The 14,065-nt window shown below is 46.5% G+C and overlaps 1 protein-coding gene across 3 annotated transcripts in view; it reads left to right on the forward strand.

The window, feature by feature from the left end:
- Window positions 1-14,065, forward strand: part of ndc80 (NDC80 kinetochore complex component) — a 149,862-nt gene that overhangs the window by 41,531 nt on the left and 94,266 nt on the right. For all 3 annotated transcript variants that reach the window (XM_038776776.1, XM_038776774.1, XM_038776775.1), the window contains exon 6: window positions 5,640-5,742. In XM_038776776.1, the coding sequence (XP_038632704.1) occupies window positions 5,640-5,742 (103 nt within the window). The remainder of the gene's footprint in view (window positions 1-5,639; window positions 5,743-14,065) is intronic.

Here is a 14,065-nt window from a genome sequence, read left to right on the forward strand (position 1 = left end):
AGATCTGTCAGTCTCGCTGTGATCTTGCATACCCTGTATGTCAATTGTGATCACGTTGTCGCTGTTTTCACATATAGTGGGCAGATTTGCATTGTCTTGTTGATTGTGAGCTGGGTCGACTTTCATAGTCTTTTTCTTGTTCACATGGGGTGGATGGACCTTCATGATCTTGATCATGCATGGCGTTCGCTATGGAGTTTTCAATTACTTCCATTTTGGAGTCAGTCAACGAGCTCTCTGCAGACTTGCTTCGCTCTCTGTGTGGAGTCGTGCAGTGTTCCCTCTGTGGAGTCGCTCTGTGCTCTCTAAATGGAGTTGTTCAGTACTCGCTGTGTGGCGTCGTTTTTTCTTGGGTATTTGACAGGTTGCTGTCCTCCAATGTATCGATGATCTGCCATTGCATCACGGTATTGGGTTAATCTACCATGAGTAGAGTCGTGTTGAGATTTTCAACCGTGGCGCTGATGCTTTTATGATATCCGAATAACTCGGTCATGTCTGAGTATTTTTTGAGAAACAACTCATCCTTTTTTGTTTCGGATGTTATTGACCTCTTCATGTTGAATGAACAAATCATCTTCTTTGGTTTCAGATTTGTCATTATGCTCTTCACTTTCGGTGGTGCAAACTGCTTGTTCCAGGGTGTTGCAAAGTTATGTTCAAGTGCTGGTTAAAGTTCAGACACTATTGTGCCTTTTGAGGTTAAATTTGTTGGTTTTGTGCCTTTTAAAACTCTTACTTTTAATTTTCATCAGTGTTGCTTTAAGTGGCCGTCATCTGACCTTGTGACGTAAAGCGTAGGAATCGATTGCGCATGTGCGAATCAATTTTTCTTCACTGTGCGCTTTTCCATAAACTGCGCATGCACAGATCCCTCTTCGAACTGTGCGCTCTTTGTCCAAATGCGCATGCGCAGATCCGTTGGCGAATGGTGTTCAATCTTTTGGCTGCGCATGCAGGGATTGCGCAAGAACGACCTGCGGCAAAACATTATTTCAATTGCGCATGTGCAGAACAATCTGCTTCCAAAACGGCTGTTTATAACTGCGCATGCGCGGCTTCAGTTTCCTGCGCATGCGCAGACTCAGATTTGCATCTTTTGTTCCCCGAGCAGTTTAAAATGTGCTCAGACACATTTTAATTTCTTTAGACCCGTGGAAAAGAACTTTGATGCCGTCTTGTTAAAAACTTATGTTAATTTATTTTCTTGTGATCTGCACTTTTCAATCGCGATTTCCAGCATTAAACCTTTCTGTTCTGATAATCGTTGTTTGTATTTTACATCACTCATTCCCTGTGAAATTTGGTCTCCGAGCATTGAATGTCTTGAAAAAGCATTGTTACTGGTGTTACAGTGATCTTCAAATTTTTTTAACTGTATTACTTCTAATTCGGTGTAGTCTTCACCTTTCAAGTAATTAAACCAGTTATACATTTCTCTAGCTTCATGTCCTGCTAGTAGAAGCGCTATTTCATTTATTCTGAGGCCGTGCTTAACTTGTTAGCTACGATACATAGTTTGAACGTTTGTTTAAAGATTTTCCATCTATAACTTGGAATACTGGTTGTTTCCAGCTGCGGTGGAGTTCCAACGAGTTTCATTGACTGTGAAGTCTCCCCAAGTACAGGTTTTCTTCTGTTTTCGATCTTGCTTTGTCTGCATCTTGTGTAACCTTTCTAGTAAGCATTCTGAAGTATCCTGGTACCATGTATTATTCCTTGTGTCTGAATAAAGCTCGTAATCTTGCAGTTTAAGTAGATGCGTTATTTGTATGAGTTTGTGTTCTCTCCAGCGTTTACACTATGTTACTTCTGAGCTGCCTGTCTGTGTCCTGCTCACCAGCTGCCGTTCCTGTGAAGAGTGTCTTAACTTCCTGTTTGTCCATATGGTGCTCCTCTAGTGGTTACTTAGTTATAGTGTATTTACATTAACCCCTTGTGTATATACAGTGATGCATATCACTACATGACCTACACTTGAGTGCACAGAGTATAATTTCAAAATTTGGAGATGAGCCATAACTTGGGCAAAGTAAAGGAGAGTAATAGATTTCAAGAGGGCATAGATAGGCTGGTGAAATGGCTGAGAAAGAAGCAAATGGGATTTAGTGTGGGGAGATGTGAAGTGATATATTTTGGAAAGAAGAATGAGGATTACCAATATAAAATGGTGCAATTGTTGAGGATTTGGCATCAGAGGGACCTGGGAGATTATATGCACACGCACCATTGAAGGTGGCAGGGCAAGTTGCCAAAGTGCTGAAAGACATTTGGAATCCTGGGTTTATAGAGGCAAAACACAGACATGGTGAACTTTAAAACACTGGTTGAGCCTACATTGGAGTATTGACTAATTCTGCACATTAGGAATGATGTGAAGGCTTAAGAGATGGTACAGAAAAGATTGAAGAATGTGGGATATGAATTACTCTGATAGAGACATTGATGTTTACAGCATGGAAACAGGCCTAGCTGATCCATGCCACCCAGTTTCTATCACTAAGCTAGTCCCACTTGCCTGCATTTGGCCCATATCCCTCTATACCCACCCTGCCCATGTAACTGTCTAACTGCTTTGTAAAGGACAATATTGTACCTGCCTCTGGCAGCCCATTCCAGATGCTCACCGCCCCCTGTGTGAAGAAATTCCCCCTCTGGTCTCTTTTGTATCTCTCTCCTCATCACCTTAAACCTATGCCCTCTAGTGCTAGATTTCTCTACTTTTGGGAATTGATATCGACTGTCTACCTTATCGATGCTCCTCATTATTTTATAGACCTCTATAAATTCACCCCTAAGCCTCCTACGATCCGTGGAAAAAAAAGTCCCAGCCTCTCCTCATAACTCAGACCATCAAGTCTTGGTAGCATCTTTGTAAATCTCTTCTGAACTCTTTCCATTTTAACAATATCCTTCCTATAATAGGGTGACCAGAACTGAACACCATATTTCATGTGTGGTCTTACCAATGCCTTGTGCAACTTCAACAAGAAGTCCCAACTCCTGGATTCAATATTCTGACCAATAAAACCGAGTATGCTGAATGCCTTCTTAACCACCCTGTCCACCTGCCACTCCACCTTCAAGAAGCTATGAACCTGTATCCCTAGACCTTTTTGTTCTGTAACTCTCCCCAACTCCCTACCATTAACTGAATAGGGCCTGCCCTGATTTGATCTACCAAAATGCATCACCTTACATTTATCCAAATTAAACTCCATCTGCCATTCCTCAGCCCACTAGCCCAATTGATCAAGATCCTGTTGCAATCTTATATAACCTTCTTCACTATCCACTATGCCACCAATCTTGATGTCATCTGCAAACTTGCTAACCATGCTTCCTACATTCTCATCCAAATCATTTGTATATATCACAAACAACAGTGGACCCAGCACCGATCCCTGAGACACACCTGGTCACAAGCCTCCAGTTTGAAAAGCAACCCTCCACAACCACACTTTGGCTTCTGTCATCAAGCCAATTTTGTATCCAATTGGCTACCTCGCCCTAGATTCAGTGAGATTTAAACTTTTACAACAACCTACCACGCGGTACCTTGTCAAAGGCCTTGCTGAAGTCCGCGTAGACACCGTCGACTGCACTGCCCTCGCCTACCTTCTTGGTTACCCCTTCAAAAAACTCAATCAAATTTGTGAGACAGATGACTTTCCCCTTACAAAGCCATGCTGACATTCCTTAATTAGCCCTTGCCTGTCTAAATGTCTGTAGACTCTGACCCTCAGAATACTTTCTAACAACTTGCCCACTACAGAAGTAAGACTCACCAGTCGGTAGTTCCCAAGCTTATCCCTACAGCCCTTCTTAAACAAGGGCAAAACATATTGCTACCCTCCAATCTTCAGGCACTGCCCCAGTGGCTGTCGATGATTTAAATATCTTTGCCGGGGACTGGCAATTTCCTCCCTAGCCTCCCACAATGGCCTGGGATTCATTTCATCAGCTGCCGGGGGTTTGTCTATCCTGATGTGCTTTAATACCTCCATAACCACCTTCTCTGTAATATGTACAGTCCTCAAGACTTCAGTTTTATTTCCCTAACATTCGTGCCTTTCTCAACAGTAAATACTGACTAGAAATATTCATTTAGGACCTCTCCCATCCTTGTGGATCCGCACATAGATGACCCTCTTTATCCTTAAGAGGCCCTACCCTCTCCCTAGTCACCCTTTTACCCTTAATTTGTCTGTAAAAGCTCTCTGGATTTTCCTTTGCCTTATCTGTCAAGGCATTCTCATGCCCCCCTTTTTTTTCCTTCTGACTTCTCTCTCAACTCTACTCTGACGAGCCCTATTTTCTTCAAGGGAATCCACTTGATCCCAGCTGCCTGTGCATGTCATATGCCTCCTTCCTTTTGACCATGGCCTCAATATCCTGAGTCATCCAGGGTTCACCACTTCTACCAGCCTTACCCTTCACTCTTAAGAGGAATGTGCTCACCCTGAACCCTAGTTAACACACTTTTGAAAGACTCTCACTTACCAGCTGTCTCCTTGCCTGTGAACAGGCTCCCCCAATCAACTTTTGAAAGTTCCTGCCTAATACCATCGAAATTGGCCTTGCCCCAATTTAGAATTTTAACTTTGGGGCCAGACCTATCATTCTCCATAGCTATCTTAAAACTAATGGAATTACGGTCACTGGTCCCAAAGTGATCCGTCACTAACTCTTCCGTCAGCTTCCCTTCCTTATTCCCCAAGAGGAGGTCAAGTTGTGCCCCCTCTCTAGTTGGGTCATCCACATATTGAATGAGCAATTCTTCCTGAATACACTCGACAGATTGCTCTCCATCCAAACCACTAGTGCTATGGCTGTCCCAGTTAATGTTGGGAAAGTTAAAATCCCCTACAATTACCACCCTATTTTTCCAACACTTATCTGTAATCTCCTTGCATATTTTGAAGATTGATAGATTGAAGAAGCGGCAGCTCTTCTTGGAGGAAAGAAAGTTTGAGAGGAAATTTGGTAGAGGTGCTCTACGCCGTAAAGGGGGTAGACAGTAGATGGATTTATGTAAAGGTTGATAACCAGAGGCACAGATTTAAGGTGATGAGCAACATAATGAAAATATTTTTATGCAGCCTCTGGTTAGGATCTAGAATGAACTGTCTGAGAGTGTGATGTGGAGTTGGAGGCAGCTTATTGATTAGGAGAAAGAGCCCTAACAATACTAGATATCCCAACATCACACTGACTGCAGCAGCTCAATAATATGGCTCATCACTACTCCTTCACTGGCAAGAAGAGCACTAAATGTTGGCTTTGCTATTGCTGAAGGATGTGACTTGGCGTCCCCCCGGGATCTGTATTGCAGGCCAAACTGGAATAAAATAATAGCCATACATTCAGTGAATAACCATTCTCTGCATTCCTCTTGAATTTCCCTCCATTACAGATGCCAATCTACAGTTAATAAGACTTTCGTGAGTTGAGATTAGATAATGTTTACAGAACAATAGCCAGGAACAGTGAAGCAGTTCAGTGATCTGATGTTTCATATGCCTACTTTAGTTGCTATACATTTGGCAGAACAATATTACACTGTGTGCAGAAGATAATGTCAATGAAATTAAGTTTATATCTCTATCATTGGTGACTGATTTTGTTATTTGTTTAAGGTATCCCTTTCCATTGTCAAAAAGCTCAATGTATACAGTCGGAGCCCCACACACTTGGCCACTGATTCTTGGTGCATTGGTTTGGTTGATGGATCAGATTAAGGTAAGAATCTCTAATCATAACTTATGAAAAGAAGATTGCAAGTGTATGCATTTAAAGGAAGCTTGTTACTGCAAATTGGGCCTGTGAGCAAGGAAACCTTTGTATTTCAGATGTGCACTGATACATTGGGCTACTGTAGCAAAATTGTGAACTGTCAGTTGCACACCAGTTTGAAAAAACAAACTTATAACTAAGTTGGCACGAGTAAAAATGACCATGAAATTGTTGAATTATTGTGGAATCCAAGTAGTTTATTACCTGGTCTGCCTATAAGTGACTCCATTCTCACCAACACAATGCGCTTTAAACCTTTTGAAGCAGCTGAGCCAAGCCTTGTGTGTATCAGAGAACCATGGGAGTGTTACAGTGCCGAAAGAGGCCACTCAGCCGATCATGTCTGCACTGGCCAAAAAAGAGAGAGAAAACGAACTTAGTCGCTTGTTTTAATCCTAGTTTCTAGCACCTGGTTCATAGTCTTGCAGGTTTTAAAAGTTCTTTTCCAGGATGTGGGCTTTGCTGGTTAGACCAGCATTTATTACCCATCCCTAGTTGCCTGTCAGAAGTTAGTGGTTAGTTGCCGCCTTGAACTGCTGCAATCCCTGAGATGTAGATACAGCCACAGTGCTGTAAGGGAGAGAGTTCCTGGATTTTGACCCAACGACATTGAAGGAACGGCAATAGATTTCCAAGTTGGGGTGGTGAGTGACTTGAAGGGTAACCGTCAGATGGTGTGGTTCCCAGATATCTGCTGCTCTTGTCCTTCTGGGTCGTAATGGTCATGGGTTTGGAAGATGCTGTGTAAGGAATCTTGGCAAACCCCTGAAGTGCATCTTGTAGATAGTACATACGGCTGCCATTGTTCGTCGATGCTGGAGGGATTGAAAGTGAAATGAAATGAAAAATGAAAATCGCTTATTGTCACAAGTAGGCTTCAAATGAAGTTAGTGTGAAAAGCCCCTAGTCGCCACATTCCGCCGCCTGTTCGGGGAAGCTGGTACGGGAAATGAACCGTGCTGCTGGCCTGCCTTGATATGCTTTCAAAGCCAGCGATTTAGCCCTGTGCTAAACCAGCCCCATAAATTTAGAGTACCCAATTATTTTTTTCCAATAAGGGCCAATTTAACATGGCCAATCCATCTACCCTGCACATCTTTAGGTTGTGGGGGTGAAACCCACGCAGACCCGGGGAGACAGTGACCCAGGGTCGGATTCAAAACCGGGTTCTCAGCGCCGTAGGCAGCAATGCCACGTGCCGCCCTACTTGTTTAGGGGTGGCGGGCTGGCAGCAATCAAGCGGGCCGCTTTGCCCGGGATGATGTTAAGCCTCTTTGAGTGGTTTTGGAGCTATGCTCATCCATGCAAGTGGAGAGTATTCCATTACATTCCTGGCTTGTGCCTTCTAGATCATGTACAGGCTTTGTGGGGTCAGGGGGTGAGTTACTCGCCATAGGATGCCTCGCCTTTGACATACACTAGTAGCCTGAGTATTAATATGGCAGCACTTAAGCACATCCAGGCACCTTTTAAATGTGTTGAGTGTTTCTGCCTCAGCTACGAACTTAGGCAGTGATTCCAGATGACCACAACCCTCTTGAGTGAAAAAGGTTTTCCTTAAATGATAGTAAATCAACATCGGACATGTGGGAGTCTTTCAAGCAACAGTTGATTAGGATTCAGGAAAGTCACGTTCCTGAGAGAACAAAGGTGGGAAGTTAAGGGAACCTTGGATAATGGGGGATATTGTGAATCTCGTCAAAAAGAATGGTCTAGAAGGGTGGGGACAGTCAACCCTTGAGGAATATAAAGAAAGTAGGAAGGTACTGAAGCAGAAAATTAGGAAGGCTAGAAGAGGGTCATGAAAAGTCCTTGGCAAGTAAGATTAAGGTGAATCCCAAAGCTTCTTATTAATTTGTAAAAAGCAAGAGGGTGGCCAGGGAAAGGATTGGACCACTTGAGGACAGTGGTGGGAATCAGTGTTGAGCAGAGGAAATGGGCAAGGTACTAAATGAGTACTTTGCATCAGTGTTCACTAAAGAAAGGGACTTTGTGGAAGATGATTCCTGGGTAGGGTGTGTGGACAGTCTGGGTCATGTTAACATTGGAAAGGAGGAGGTATTGGGTCTTTTAAAGGATATTAAGGTTGATACGTCTCCTGGGCCGGATGGGATTTACCCCAGAATACTGAAGGAAGCAAAGGAGGAAATTGCTTTGCCATTGGCATCTTTGTATCCTCATTGGCTACAGGTGAGATCCCAGAGGACTGGAGAATAGCGAATGTGGTACCGCTGTTAAGAAAGGTAGCAGGGATATCCTGCAAACTGTAGGCCGGTGAGCCTCTCATCGGTAGTAGGTAAATTATTGGTGGGAATTCTCAGGGACAGGATTTATACCAATTTGGAAACAAATAGACTCATAAGCAATAGACAACATGGTTTTGTGAAGTGGACGTCGTGCCTCACTAACTTGATCTAGTTTTTTGAGGAAGTGACAAAGATGATTGATATGGGGAGGGTGTTGGATGTTGTTTACATAGACTTCAGTAAAGGTTCCTCATGGCAGACTGGTACTAAAGGTGAAGTCACACGGGATCAGAGATGAGGTGGTAAGATGGATACAGAACTGGCTAGGTCACAAGGCAACCTGAATGGAAGGTTGTGACTAGTGATGTTCCACAGGTATCTGTGCTGGGCCTCTGTTGTTTATAGTGTACATAAACGATTTGGAGAAAAATGTAGCTGGTCTGATTTGTGAGTTCGCAGATGGCACCAAGGTTGGTGAAGTGGCAGATAGTGTTGAGGACTGTTAGAAGATACAGCAGGACACAGATAGGTTGGAGACTTGGGCATAAAAATGGGAAATGGAGTTTAATCCGGACAAATATGAGGTGCATTTTGGTAGGTCTGACATAGAGGGAAATATATCGTAAATGGCTAACCTCTTAGGAATATCAATAGTCAGAGAGATCTGGGCGTGCATGTCCACAGATCTTTGAAGGTGGCAACACAAGTGGACAAGGTATTCGAGAAAGCATATGTAATGCTTGCCTTCATTGGACGGGGCATCGAGCATAAAAGCTGGCAAGTCATGCTCCAGTTGTATAGAACCTTGGTAAGGCCACACTTGGAATATTGCACACAATTCTGGTCACCACACTACCTGAAGGATGTGGAGGCTTTGGAGAGAGTGCAGAGGACGTATACCAGAACAGAATGTTGCCCTGTCTGGAGGGTGTTGGCTATTTGGAGAGGCTGAATAGACTTGGACTGTTTACATTAGAAAGACGGAGGTTGAGGGGTGACCTGGTAAGAGGTCTACAAGATTATGGGGCACGGATAGAGTGGATGGACCGGCACTCTTTCCCAGGGTGGAGCGGTCAGTCATCAGGGGGCATAGGTTTAAGGTCCGTGAGGCAAAGTTTAGACGAGATGTGCGAGTGCCTGGAACGCGTTGCCAGGGGAGGTTGTGGAAGCAGATACATTAACGGTGTTCAGAAGGCATCTTGACAAACACATGGATAGGATGGGTCTAGAGGGATATGGCACAAGAATTGGAAAAGGTTGGTATCGTGGCCGGTGCAGGCTTGGAGGGCCAAAGAGTCTGTTCCTGCATTCTTCTTTATTCGTGTCCCCTCTAATCCTTCTACCAATCACCTTAAATCCTGGTAATTGATCCCTCAGCTAGGCGGTACAAGTCTTTCTATCTACCCTATTGTGGGCATAGTAAGAAGTCTCACAACACTAGGTTAAAGTCCAACAGGTTTATTGGTAAGCACAAGCTTTTGGAGCGCTGCTCCTTCATCACATTCCAATCTGTAATTATTTTGCAATTGTTTCTCTGCTGTACTCGCTGTGATTGTGAACCTGACTACTCTTCTCCTCTTCCACACACACACACACACACACACACACACACACACACACACACACACACGCGCTCTCTCTCTCTCGCTCTCTCTCTCGCGCTCTCTCTCTCGCGCTCTCTCTCTCGCGCTCTCGCTCTCGCGCTCTCGCTCTCGCTCTCTCTCTCCGGGTGCACCATTTTCTCCATATACTCCAGCACCTGAGGGAACAAAGGCAGCTCCCTGTGTGCAAAGTCCCGCACACCCGAATCCTCTAACTTGACCCAAGCTGCTCCCTCTCACCATCGTCTCCCCTTTTCTACATTCGCTGCCGAACAGTAATGCAGCAAATTCAGGAGTACTATCCCACCTTCTCACCTCTGCCTTTGCAACATAGCCCTCTTCACCCTCGGTATCTTCCCAGCCCATTCTGAGATTAACGCATCTGCATTCTGAGATTAACGCATCCGCTTTCCGATAAAAAGGCTGTGGGAGGAAAATCGGGAGAGACTGAACCACAAACCGAAATCTTGCAGTATGTTAAGCTTCACCACGCAGCCTCCCTGCCAATGTCCCATCTTTTTACGGTCCCCCTTAACCTCCACCAACCCTGTCAAATTTCACCTATGCAAGTCGAGGGAAAAGCACAGAATCAGGGTGTACCAGGACATTGGGGCAGACCTGGCAAAAAAGAGGTCTGAATTCAAAAGCGCGAAATTGGCCCTCTACAAAAAAGGAGTGCGATTTGGCATGTATTCCCAGCCAGACTCTGGGTGACATACCAGGGGGAAGAACATTACTTTGGCACCCCGACGGAGGCCGATGAGTTCGTTAAAAACGAACAACCTGGAGGGCGAGCCGCGGCGGCAGCGTGAGGCAGGGACAGAGGAAGAAAGGGAATGAGAGTGGAGGACGAACCGACAACAAACTATCATATGGACTATGTTTTTGCCTGGGACTATGCTGCCTCGTTTTCGTGTTCGTCTCTTCTCTGTTTTGAAGAGGGGAAACGGGGAAAGGGGAGCAAGAATAGGGGAAGTAAGTAGACGGGGGTGGAGATGAGTAGATAAAACAGGGCCAGGGCTAGATCAGCACTGGGAGGGGAGCCACCGCACTAGCAAGGAGGGCTAGCACGGGACGGCAGACATAAGGGAGGCTGCGGCACACATCTCTGGGGAGAGGGAACACTTGGCTGGGGGGGGGGGGGGGTGGTATGGATATGCAACAAGACAGTCACATGCCTTGGCAGGCATGGAGCAGGGCACGGAACCAAGATGGCGTTGCAAGCAACCACTCGGGAGGACCCCTGGGCAAAGGGAGTCTCCGGAGTGCAGGGGCGCACCCATGTGGCATACACATAGTTGGCGGCCATGTTGGGTGCCCCCTTTTTGGGGGGGGGGGGGGTCAGCAACCCCCCACCAGCATTGTTACCTGGAATGTAAGGGGACTCAACGGCCCAGTGAAAAGATCCAGAATCTTCGCCCACCTAAGAAGCCTGAAGGCTGACATAATTTACCTACTGGAGACGCACCTGAGGGAGAAGGACCGACTGCTGGTAAGGAATATTTGGGTGGGACAGACGACCATTCATGCTACGGGACGAGGGCTAGGGGAGTAGCCATACTGATCAGCAAGAGGACGAGGTTTATGGAGACCAAGACGGTTACAGACCAAGGGGGACGGTATGTTATGGTCATCGGTGTCCTGGCAGGGGCACCAGTCGTACTGGTGAATGTGTATGCCCCACTGGGAAGACAAAAAAATCTATTAAAAAGATCATGGTGGAAATCTCCAACATCGACACACACCGACTGATTATGGGAACTTTGATTGCTGATGGATAATCTAACCCCAGAACTGGGAGAAAGACAGGCATGGCTCGGGAGTTGGGAATATTCATGGAGCAGATGGGAGCTGTAGACAATTCATGGAGGTTCCTACACCCGAGGGGAAAAGGAGTTCTCGTTCTTTTCTCAGGTGCACAAGGTGTACACCCGCATCAACGTCTTTGCAGTAGAGAAATGAATGAAATGGAATGGAATGAAAATAGCTTATTGTCACAAGTAGGCTTCAAATGAAGTTACTGTGAAAAGTCTCTAGTCTCCACATTCCGGTGCTGTATGGGGAGGCTGGTACGGGAATTGAACTGTGCTGCTGGCCTGCCTTGGTCTGCTTTAAAAGCCAGCAAAATACGTGCTTCCTGTGAATCATAGGAGCGGAATATTCTGCAATTGTCATCTCCGACCACGCTCCACATCCCATGAATGTGAGGTTGGAGCCCCCCCCCCACATGGAGACTGGGCACGGACCACCTGGCCGACAAGACCTTCTGCCAATAAACATTGCGAGCCATAGGCGATTACGTTAATAACAACCAAATGGGGAGGTCTTACCCTCCACGTTCTGGGAGGCACTGAAGTTTGTGATTAGAAGAGAGATCATAGCCTACAAGGCATGCAGAGGTAGGGAAGAGAGCGCGGCCAGGCAGCAGCTGGTTCACTCCACTCTGGAGGTCGACAAAGTACTCCGAGGCCCCGACCATAAAGCTGTTTGGGTAAGAAAAAATCTGCAAATGGACTAAGTGCACCAACTCTGCCAGACACAGGGGACCTTTTATGAGCACTGAGAAAGCAGACAGCCACAAGGGAAATAGCGCAGGCAATGGTCTTGACCGAAAGAACAGTGGAGGCAGACTGATAGCAGAATCAAAAGGGGTCAATCGGGCATTCGAGACCTATCGAGGACTGTACACCTATGAGCGCCCCGACGGGGACGCGGGGATGGAATAGTTCCCAGTCGTGGGGGGAGACCGATGGCGGGGGCTGCAAGTACCAATAGATCTGGGAGAAATCATGGAGAGCATCAGCTCCATGCAGGCGGGTAGGCACCGGGACCCAACGGATTCCCAGCGGACTTCTTTAAAACATTTGTGCCAGCCTTGGCCCCAGAGCTAAGGCACATGTTTGAAAGTTCACGGGCAAGGGCCACTTTGCCTCCTAAGCTAGTGCAGGCCACACTGATGCCCAAAAAGGATAAAGACCCGATGGAGCAGCAGCAGGGCAGATGGAGGGCAGCAGGGTAGCATGGTGGTTAGCATAAATGCTTCACAGCTCCAGGGTCCCAGGTTCGATTCCCGGCTGGGTCACTGTCTGTGTGGAGTCTGCACGTCCTCCCCCTGTGTGCGTGGGTTTCCTCCGGGTGCTCCGGTTTCCTCCCACAGTCCGAAGATGTGCGGGTTAGGTGGATTGGCCATGCTAAATTGCCCGTAGTGTCCTAATAAAAGTAAGGTTAAGGGGGGGGGTGTTGTTGGGTTACGGGTATAGGGTGGATACGTGGGTTTGAGTGGGGTGATCAAGGCTCGGCACAACATTGAGGGCCGAAGGGCCTGTTCTGTGCTGTACTGTTCTATGTTCTATGGAGCGCGGATCATATAGACCCATTTCACTGCTGAATGTAAATGCGAAAATATTCGCAATGGTCTTGACCGAAAGCTGGTTACCAGAGCAGGTCGCAGAGGACCAAACAGGCTTTGTCAAGGGTAGGCAATTCACTGCGAACATCAGGTGGCTATTGGATGTAATAATGACACCCCCTAGGGAGAGAACACCAGAGGTAATCCTCTCTCTGGATGCAGAAAATACCTTCGACAGAGTTCCTTGAGCTACTGGAACGGTTTGGGATAGGAGCAGGATTCACCGTCTGGGTGAGACTCCTGTACAATGCTCCCAAGGCGAGCGTTCGAACCAACATCACCTGCTCTGAATACTTCCAGCTACAAAGAGACACGAGGCAAGGATGCCTCTTGTCCCCGCTCTTGTTCGCACTAGCAATAGAACCCCTGGCGATAGCCCTGCGGGACGCAAAAAGCTGGAAGGTCATCTCGAGAGGAAACCGAGAGCAGTCTCACTCTATGCGGATGACCTGTATGTCTTGAAGCCGCAGGATTGAAGGCAGATCCTGAAAGAGTTTGGAACCTTCTCGGGTTACAAACTTAACCTGGGCAGAAGCGAGGTGTTCACAGTGTTCCTAAACGGGGGATGGGCAGAGCTGGAGGCATGTCCCATTTAAAACATCCCGGAACAGATTCTGATACCTGGAGGTCCAAATAGCCAGAGACTGGATGCAGATCCACAAGTGGAACCTGACCAGCCTGATAGAGGAAGTCAAAAACGACCTACAGAGGTGGGGCCCACTCCCACTCTCCCTGGTGGGGCGAGTGCAGGTGATCAAGATGAACATGCTGCCGCGGTTCCTCTTCCTGTTTAGATCCAAACTGGTCTTCATCCCCAAGGCCTTTTTCCAAAACATATACAGTTTAATCACGGCGTTTTGTGTGGGGAGTGAGAACCCGAGAATTCCCAAACCAACACTGCAAAGCAGGAAAATCAAAGGTGGCATTACCAAACCTGCAGTACTACCACTGGGCAGCAATAGCGGAACGAGTGAGGGGATGGGTAAACAAACCCAATTCAAAGTGGGTGTGGA

Source organism: Scyliorhinus canicula, chromosome 18, assembly GCF_902713615.1.
Source record: "Scyliorhinus canicula chromosome 18, sScyCan1.1, whole genome shotgun sequence".
NCBI lineage: Eukaryota > Metazoa > Chordata > Chondrichthyes > Carcharhiniformes > Scyliorhinidae > Scyliorhinus > Scyliorhinus canicula.